Source organism: Kryptolebias marmoratus, linkage group LG22, assembly GCF_001649575.2.
Source record: "Kryptolebias marmoratus isolate JLee-2015 linkage group LG22, ASM164957v2, whole genome shotgun sequence".
Taxonomy (NCBI): Eukaryota; Metazoa; Chordata; class Actinopteri; order Cyprinodontiformes; family Rivulidae; genus Kryptolebias; species Kryptolebias marmoratus.
In genome coordinates, this window is record NC_051451.1 from 16,814,095 (window position 1) to 16,823,545 (window position 9,451).

Here is a 9,451-nt window from a genome sequence, read left to right on the forward strand (position 1 = left end):
TATATATATATATATATATATATATATATATATATATATATATATATATATATATATATATATATATATATATATATGACATCACCTAAACTACATGCATGAAACAAATGTGTTCAAAAGAATATTAAAAAATATTCAATCGACAAATGTGAGGGTTTATTTAACTTAATACTCACATTGTCAACAATATAACAGCAATGCTAAGGGTTCATGGAGCTACCTTTTTGTGTGTTTGGTTGCATGTGTGCATGTGCACTTACACTTGTGTGCGCATGTGTGTGTGTGTGTGACTCCATGTGTGTGATTCATTCCAGGGCAGTTTTAGTCCTTATAAAATATTCATTTTGGTTGTGCAGGGCCCTGTAATTGCCATCTCTCACCCTGAATTATTTATACCTCGCACAGACTGACAAAGCTTTGCCATACGGCCCCAGATGAATCAGAAAACAGCCATCTCTGCTGCCAACAGCACTGGGCTTTCACACAAATATGGCAGCCACGTCTCTCTGCCTGGCCTCTCTTAATTTGACATTTTCTTTTTCCCCCTGCCTTTGTCCTAGGTGCACAGAAAGGTTACCTGTTAGCTTTAAGCACCAACCCACTCTCTGTCTTTCTGTCTCTATCCCCCCTACCTACATGACAGTCCGTAGTGCTTTTTTAAGCCTTTTGAGAATGGGTTAATGTGATCGCAATGTCATAGTGGCTGCCTCATGTTTCATGATGACTGACCAGCTCTGACAGCCGCTTTAGATGTATGTATTATACATTAGTAATAATATGATGTAGAAATACACTCACTTAAATATGAGCATGCTTAGACAGACTGCAGAACTATTGGCTCACTGACCTAAATGTAGCACACACATACACACACGTGCACATGTAAATTAGCCCCCACTGGCATGCTGAGTCCAGCAAGTCTGTCTGTACAGTAAACGGTCACAGCCTCCCTGCTAACCTGCCCCGTTACAGCTGTGTTCCTCAGCGTCTGGCCTGGGTCTGATCACTCCAAGGTGCCACAGCGGAGCGCCCGAGCTGTATGGCTCTCATTGTAAACTGATTCGGGGGCCGTCCAGAACACTACGTCCAACACCCTAAATACTACTATTCACCCCGGCCAGTTACTTCGACATATGCTTATCTTCGATCTCACCAGTGCGGGGAGGTGCTGACTGGTATTTCCTCAAGGCCTCGAGCTCCAGTGCTGACCAGTAATCAAAGCAGCACATTTCTTCTCAAAAAATAACAAGACGATACTTCTGTAGTGTCCAAGTCAAAATGTTCCTGGGGGCTGTTTTTCTTACTGTCATAGTCATTATCAGTAATAATCGTCATGTTTTTTTTTTAAGTTGTATTTGATGATTTAGTAATATTAAAGAATCTCACTTTGGAAGCCGATGATGTTTGTTCTATAGTAGCAATTAGTGTCTGGTTTGTTTTTACAACAGGACCATGCAAGACAAAGTAACGCAGAAATATTTATGTTTTGTGTCTTATTATATTGTGTTCAAAGTCCTGGAAGAGAAAAGCCGTATTCGGAGTAAAACAAAGAACAGCGTGCAACAGTACACAGCCTCAGCGGCATCTCGATGCGAAGGGGATGGGAGAGGCAGGCAGAAAGCTCGGGGCTAAACATGCAGTATGTGGCGGGCTGAAGCTAAAAAGCTGCATAAAGCACACAGCCTTAGTCCACTGTTAGCAAGTGATGGATAGTTAGCAGGAGCTCCAAGTCTTCGTCTAATCTGTTACAGTAAACCTGTGCCAAAGCCTGAAGGGAATCAGTGGGGGCAAGCTGGGAGTGGGCTTGACGTGAAACCATTTGTGAAGACGAGCGATTCTCTTAAGTAAGAAACTAACAGTGTAGAGAAGGAGAGAGATAGCTGGAGAGCAAGCGAGACAGGAGGTGAGGAGAATGAGTGAGAGTGTGAGGGAGAGTGGAGGAGGAAGAGATACCATAATGAGTCCTGTAGCCATGGAGTAAATGAAGAGGGATTGACAGAGTGAGGGATCCTCAAGTGAAATAATGTCAATGCCACTCTGCCCATTAGAGAGAAAGGGGGGATGGTGGAGGAGAGGGTAAAGAGGGATGAATGGAGGGACAGAGCTACATCTTACGTCGCAGAGGAAGCACATAAATTATTTGTGACACCCTCGCAACACACATACCACCAACAAAAATATGAAATATGGAACAACAAAATGAACTGACAATAGCAGCTGAAAAAATAAAGAAAAAACAAAAATAGAAAAGGCCTTGGAAGTATCCAATAAATTTCTCCGAGACATGTTGTTGGGATATTTGATGTCGAACAATAATAATCACAGTGACATCTGCCTCCCTGCTCTCAAAGGAGGCGGGTAGCGCCCGTCAGTGGAAGGGGTTAATCTTCCAAACCCAATAAGGTTGGATAGTGAGGCACTTGTTCCCTGATAAAGAAGTGATAGGATCTGTGGGTCTGGTCCCTCGGCGCTTGTACAGGGGTAGAGCAAATATTGTTAATGTGCTGTGGTTTACTTCAGCTAAGGCGAGAAAAACAGCCCTGCTTGACGAGGGGAGGACACTGGCAAACCAGAATCTGACAGAAATGACCTAGCTGCTCAGTTCGGCCTCCCAGGGACTTAACCGGCATATATATCTGAGCACACTCAGCTGCATAAATAAGTGTTCGGGAAGATTAAGATCTATAAGTGTCTCTATTTCTCGTTTTACCTGCTCCGCCTTGTCACAACAGGGATCTGAATGCAGTTCAGTGAAGTGCCTAATAACTGGAGCAGTAGGTAGGGAAGGCAGGAGGCTTGACATTAAGACCCTGGCGTTTTGGAAATCCGATACGCTATTGACCCGTGTACTACTATCTCAGCGTAGAGATCTGGTGTCAGCAGATTGTAGTCTGGTGTTGGGAGCCGTTTCTTACAGGGCTCTTGTAACAGGGGCCCATTGAGTCTGGGAGGCAGCTGGGGCCTGATGGGCTGGAGCTGGGTGGTGATCGATACTCACCGCCCTGCAACGGATGACCTCACTGTCATGGCTGCCGGCTGTGGACACTGCATGCTAGTCATTAGTGCCGGGGCACCAATCAGGAGCTTAGAGTTGTCAATACCTGCCTCTTACAGATACTGTGGCCATCTGTCAGTGTATTGTGTAACGGCCTAAGTAAATATGGGAAGCTCTTTTGAACAATAAGAACAAGGTGTACTATCGATGAAAGAGAGAAAAAAAGCTCCCCAATAAGTAATTTAAGAAATCGTTGAGTGAAAAAATTTCAAATAGCCTAAACTTAACCGAACTTTTTTTTTTTCTTTTTTACAAGTCATTAAAAATAATGAAAAGCGGGAAAATAAATTGATAAAAATGAACTCAATTGACAGGACAGTAAGTTTCAATGGTCAATAGAGCCTTCCTAATAATACAACATTATCCTTATTTGCCCTCTTCACTCAAATCAAAAGGATGGACATTTATGCATGAGTGACATCAACCCGGCAATTAAGTTGGCCATTTAAATGAGAGAAGGCCTTCCTCGTGTTTGTTTTTCCTTTTTCTCCTCTCTTTTCTTTTTTTTCCCTGCCCCCTCTGTTTGATGATGGGAGAGGGTGAGCTCGAATTAGGGCGATGGGTCTTCCTTTGAGTGTCAGCCTAAAATGATCAGAGTAAAGATAAGAGGGTCTAGCAGCCCTCAAATCAGTCAAAGTGCCAAAGTCGGCCTTTTTCTCCTCAATTACCAGGTCTGTGAAGCCAGGGAGTGGAAGGCGCAGAGCCTGCTGCATTACTAAAGAGACAATCTATTTCCCCTTTGACCAGAGGGAGAGAAATCATTATGGCATGATTAGTAGCTTCAGCAGTGGGCGAGCATGGAGGTACTACAGGAGAACCGTATTAATTGCCTTAGACCAAGGCATGAGCAGGATTGTTTTAACGTTGATTTGTGGACCTGTATGACTAGCTGTCGGAGATAAAAGCCCATGTCAGATCTTAGTTATACTGGCAGACTTCGGGCATACAGACTGAGAGGCTTGATGTCAAAAAAAGCTTCTGGAGCTGCCCTGGAAGTCTTCCTCTATATGCCTGTCGATGTCTTCCTCTTTGTCTTTCTTCACACTTCATAGTTTTGCTTTACGCCTCCCACTATCCCTCCCTTTACTCCCCCCTTCCCTCACATGGACTACACCCCACCCCTTCCCGCGCTCCTTCCTCTGTCTCCCTCTCCCTCTCTCTCTCCTCCAACTGATAGCTGCCTTGGCCGATTATTTCATCCAGTGCAGTCCACTGAGAGCCTCCTCTACCGGCTTTGGAAGAGCTTTAATTAGCCATGTTAATATCCCCTTCATTGGCCTTAATATCACTCAACACCTTCCTCCATCTCGGCGGCCACCAGGGTCCCCCTGTCCTGTCAGAACAGCTGATTATTGAGAAGGATAGCTTTAATCAAACCTAATTGCAGTTCATTCTTTCTCTCTATCCCCCTTTGCCCTCCATTGCCAACATCTAATGGCAGCGACGACTTGATATCCCATTAAAAAACAATTAAACAACCTCCTTTTGTCTCTGTGCGTGCCAAAACACCAGCACAAACTTCTGTAGATATTTAAGAAGTAAAGGAGAGAGAGACGGGCCTTGTCTTAATTGCTCTCCTTTTCACCAAGGACCAATTTGCACGACGCTCATGGAAACTCTTAACCAACTCAAATGTAATGGATGCTATAGCACCTCCACTGCTGTGGACGATGAAAATTAAGCTTATCTTTTTAGGAGAGAAATTGCGCTTAATTGCTTTCATAATATTAAACATAAAGGAACTACTTTATGAATGCGTGGGTACTCAATGTCTTGTGTTTATTGTTTCTTAACTTTTGGTTTTGCTGTTGTAGGAAGAGTATGCAAAAGCATTAAAGTGTCCAAGAAAGAGAGGACTAACTCTGGAAGTGATGTGTGTCTTTTATGAAGTGAATGCATTGCCTGGGAAATATATTCTATCTCTTGCGCTGACATAAATTGTCTCTCAATAGGTGATGCATGTGCATGCACATCGTCACACAAACACACCGCAGAGCAAACACACACACACACACACACACACATAAATACACACATTCTGTATGAGAGGCGACAGACAAATAAAAGTCGTATTTCAGGTCTGCTTTCCACAGATGTCTGCTGCTCTACATTATGACTCTTTGGGGAAATAAAAACAGGGTCAGGGAATTAGAGTACATAATGGTCATTTTGATGATCAGCCAACAGATGCAACCCGAAAACACAGTGAACACAATCAAGTGAAAAGCACTAATGACAAGTCAGGTTTTTTACGGCCTCGCCACACACCGACAAGCAATCAGCATTCTGGCATGGGTTAAAACATCTTTTATTGATGTCTAAGCCAAAGCTCCTTGGATGTGGAGCGAAAATATTTTCTCACCTCGCCTCTCCCTTCTGGGTCCTTGGTGAAGCAAAAGGTATAGGAGTCTATCGAAGAGCGCTTCTAAATGACCAGTGCATGTGTTAATGTGGCCAGGGTTAGAAGGGTCATTTCAGACTCTGATTTATGGCCTGGCCAGAATCCCACTGGGTGAACGAGAATTCTTAAGTGTTGTGAAAGCGTCCTTGCAGGCCACACAAGCCACTGAATTTAGCTGAATGAAATGGCCGTGCAATCTATGGTGCAATCTATGGTAATCCAGTGAACCACTGTGATTCTGTGAGCCAACTTAGTAATAAATTGGCAACAATAGAGTTGCATATTGTAATAATAGTGCAATGTGATGAAAAATAAATATGACTGCACTGTATTTATAATTGGAGAAAGCAAGGCTACCATCGCTCATGATTCTGTGGAGAGAATTTGCAAAAACAAAGTCGATTTCATTGTTTATTCTGTGTGGTCATGTACAATTTTACACAATGGGCTGCATCTGAGATTCTCAGTGGTGTTCTCTTACTTGTAATTTTTCCTCTTTAACCATTTCATGTCCACAACTGATACGCAACTCTCAGTTTAAAACCTTATCAATAAATTTTGCAAGATCGGAAAGAAAACGAAAGAAGCGCATACGAACTAACCAAGCCCAGATCTCACTCAGACGTGACATTTGTTCAGAGACGATTAGCCAGGTTGTAATTTGTGGCATAATTGCTTCACCCACCCACAAGTACATGGGTGTGTGTATGCATTATGTGTGTGTCTGTGTGTGTGGCATACTGTGGTCCCAGGAGTGTCCGCCTAATTGCCTGACAGGACTATAAGTTTTGTGGCGCGCTCTCACCTTGTTAGGTCCTTTATCCCTGATGCTCTTCAAACAAGACCTGGTCACAGGTGGGCCTCATTTGCTTCCCTATTGAACGGGAGAACTTTAATTGCACAGGGGGTGTCCTGGGATTAAAGAGGTGGGTGGAATATCAAGTGACTTCCTGTATGTTAGTGGCAGATGGATGTTAGGGAAGACCCGTGAACTCAGGTGAGAGGATAAGATCACAAAACGACCAGTGCATGTGATTCTAAAAAAGAAAAACTCAAAAATAAAAGAAGTGAAACAGTGCGATGAATGACTAAATGTGTAACTGGGAGTGTTTGAGGCGTCTAATTTGAATATCCTGTCACTTTTCTAGTGAACGTTTCAGCTTCAGGAAAATAACTAATAGCTTTTTTGCCTTTCTTTGTGCTTTTCTTTCAGATTCTTCCTAAAGTTCTTTCTCAAGTGCAATCAGAACTGTCTGAAGAATGCAGGGAATCCAAGAGACATGCGCAGATTCCAGGTGACTGAAACCTATTTCACACATACGTTCTATTTTTGTCACTGTCTCTCACTGTCTGTCTCTCTTTTTTTGCAGACACACACACACACACACGCACAGGTGTAGAAAAGCACAGCTACAGCTGCTACAATACACTAACTCACACTGACACACATTCACATATGAACACATTCTTATTACTGACACTGAAGGAGGCAAAAACCAGAGAAAGAGCGAGCGAGGGATTTTGTGTCCTGTGTTCTCGGGACAGAATATTTATTAGGGAATACCATCTGACACAAATAAGGATACAGGATTTAAGAGTGCCATCAATTGTGTTCCTGACAGCTTTCTGAGCCTCAGCACAGAGGGGAGGACGATCCAACCACATGTAACAACAGTGTTAACTCAAGATCTGTCTGGCAGAGGAAATGCATACCTTTTTTTGCACACACATATGCGCAAGCACGCACACAGATGCACACACACATATGGATGCATGCACATAAATGCTAGGAGCACATATGTTTGCTTTCTCCGTATCCTTCTATTATTCTAAGCCACATATGCATAAACTTAATGTCACTCATATGTAGCTCAATGTATAACCAGTGAAAACGTATTAAACCAGCTGAAAATGGCTGCAGTTTAGACCAAAATGACATTAACACTGAGTGCTTTTACTGTTTCTTTTACCCTCTCGCTTCTAATGTGTCAAGGAGTTGAGTCGTGCAATGATTGACCCCCCACTGATCCATTTATCCAACCATTCATCCATCCTATCCAGACATTTTTACCACAAGCAGCCCACTAGGTCAAGGTGAGAAAAGGAGAGTTAGTGTGATTTGTCCTATCAGGGTAACTACAAACTACAGGAGGACGTCCATCACTGGCAGCACTATTCTGTGATAGACACATAAGCCAGCATCCTCCAGGAGGAAGCCCAGACATGAAACAGACGAGACAGGGTGTCCCCTCCTGATGTCACCACCATCAGACCTCCCCTGCCTCCTCAAATCTTCCCTCAGGGTGAATGTGGACTGATGCATGACAGCCACCATGGGCTTTCACCCTTCACTTCTGCATGTCAGAAGGAATGCAAGACCTAAGTTTCACTTTTTTTGTGTCTAAAACAATAGGATTTTTTTCTTAGCGTTGTTCATGGTCATACCTTATTTTTTTCGTCTGGATGTTAGTGTGCCATTTCCCCCAAATAGATTTCCCAGATGTTCCACCGTAGGTGTTTCTCCGGCCAAAGTTGTGTATTTTACATGCCTTCGACTCTACTTATTACCCCCCAAAACCAGCTGGAGGCCAGAAAGGGCCCAATCCATCATCCTCTGCTTGGCCCAGCTCTGAACCTGCTCACAAGAATGGAGCTCTTTCACTTCCCTTACTTTCCCTCCACCTCCCCATACACCCCCCCACCTTTCCCAAACCAACCTAAAAAAAAAAAAAAAAGTAACCCCCTAAAATTCCACCGCTACACCGAGGTCACTTACCGGCGAAGCAAACCTGAGAGGGGCTCTCTGTTTCCGGCTCAGAAACACTTTGGCCATTCACATGCGGCTCACTGTTTTGAATGCGGTAGCCAAAAAACAACAACAAAAATAAGCATTATGAAATATGGAGTGTGGCTTGGAATTTGATCCTAGTAAAATGTTTGCTGAGTGATGAGATGGCGTACGGCTTGGCTGCTAATGACTCCAGTAAAATTTTTAAAAGGGAGGCCTTCCGCGCTCAGATAGGTGGGTGAGCTGATCGATAATTCTGAGCTTTGGCTGTGATGAAAGTTGGTATTGTGGGTAAATGGAAATTATATTTTAGTGACTGTAAAGTCAATTAGCTGCACACAAAAGCAGGACACTGAAAAGTAAACACAAAGCAATATCAATGCGATATATCCAATAAGCACAACAGGTTTTGCAATAAATAGCAGAAATATATATTCTTCATCAAAGTATAAATCTTAAAATACGCTGATATAATTTATTTCTGATGTTTTTAGTGTATGTCTCTAAGCTACAGCTGGACTGAGTATGATTCAAGGTCTGATTTGTTTTCTTTATACTTAAATCAAGTTCTACTTTTACTCCTCCTGCAGGTTGTCGTATCGACGACCGTCAATGTGGACGGCCACGTGTTGGCTGTCTCTGACAACATGTTTGTACACAACAATTCCAAGCATGGGCGAAGGGCTCGCAGACTCGACCCTTCAGAAGGTACGCCTCCTTATCTGGAGAATGGTAGGCACATTTTTACATCTTATAATTTGCTACGCTCCTTTTTTCTTTTTTTTTTCCTCTTAGTTCCTTTCAGTCACCCTTCCACCCTTCAAATCACACACCTAGCTGCTTCTAGTCCCTTATAATCTTTTGTTCCTTGATCACTTTCATCTTTACTATTTAAGTTCCTATTTGCCTCCCTCATAATTTGTGTTCTCCGCTGACTGGAAACGGCATGCATTAGGCAGCGTGTTTATCGCTTCAGTACTACTAAAGATGATGATGATACTCAGACTAATTTAAAAAAAAAAAGTTATATTACTTCCAGTCTCCTAATGCACCTACATTTGTCCTAAAAGCCTATGTGAAACATGATCAAATTGCTGAAGAATTTGGCTGAGGTTAATTTCCTGCCATTGGGGTTCTGCAGATTTAGCTGGGAGAGAGCTGAAACAGGGGGAAGGAGAAGGACAGAAAGAAGAAGGGGGGGGGGGGG

The 9,451-nt window shown here is 43.0% G+C and overlaps 1 protein-coding gene across 6 annotated transcripts in view; it reads left to right on the forward strand.

The window, feature by feature from the left end:
* LOC108244429 (transcription factor COE3) overlaps positions 1-9,451 on the forward strand; it is a gene marked incomplete at its 5' end in the record, with an annotated part of 64,585 nt that overhangs the window by 31,271 nt on the left and 23,863 nt on the right. For 4 of the 6 annotated variants that reach the window (XM_037973616.1, XM_037973617.1, XM_037973619.1 and 1 more), the window contains 2 exon segments: positions 6,670-6,751; positions 8,835-8,976. In XM_037973616.1, the coding sequence (XP_037829544.1) occupies positions 6,670-6,751; positions 8,835-8,976 (224 nt within the window). 6 annotated transcript variants of the gene reach the window in all.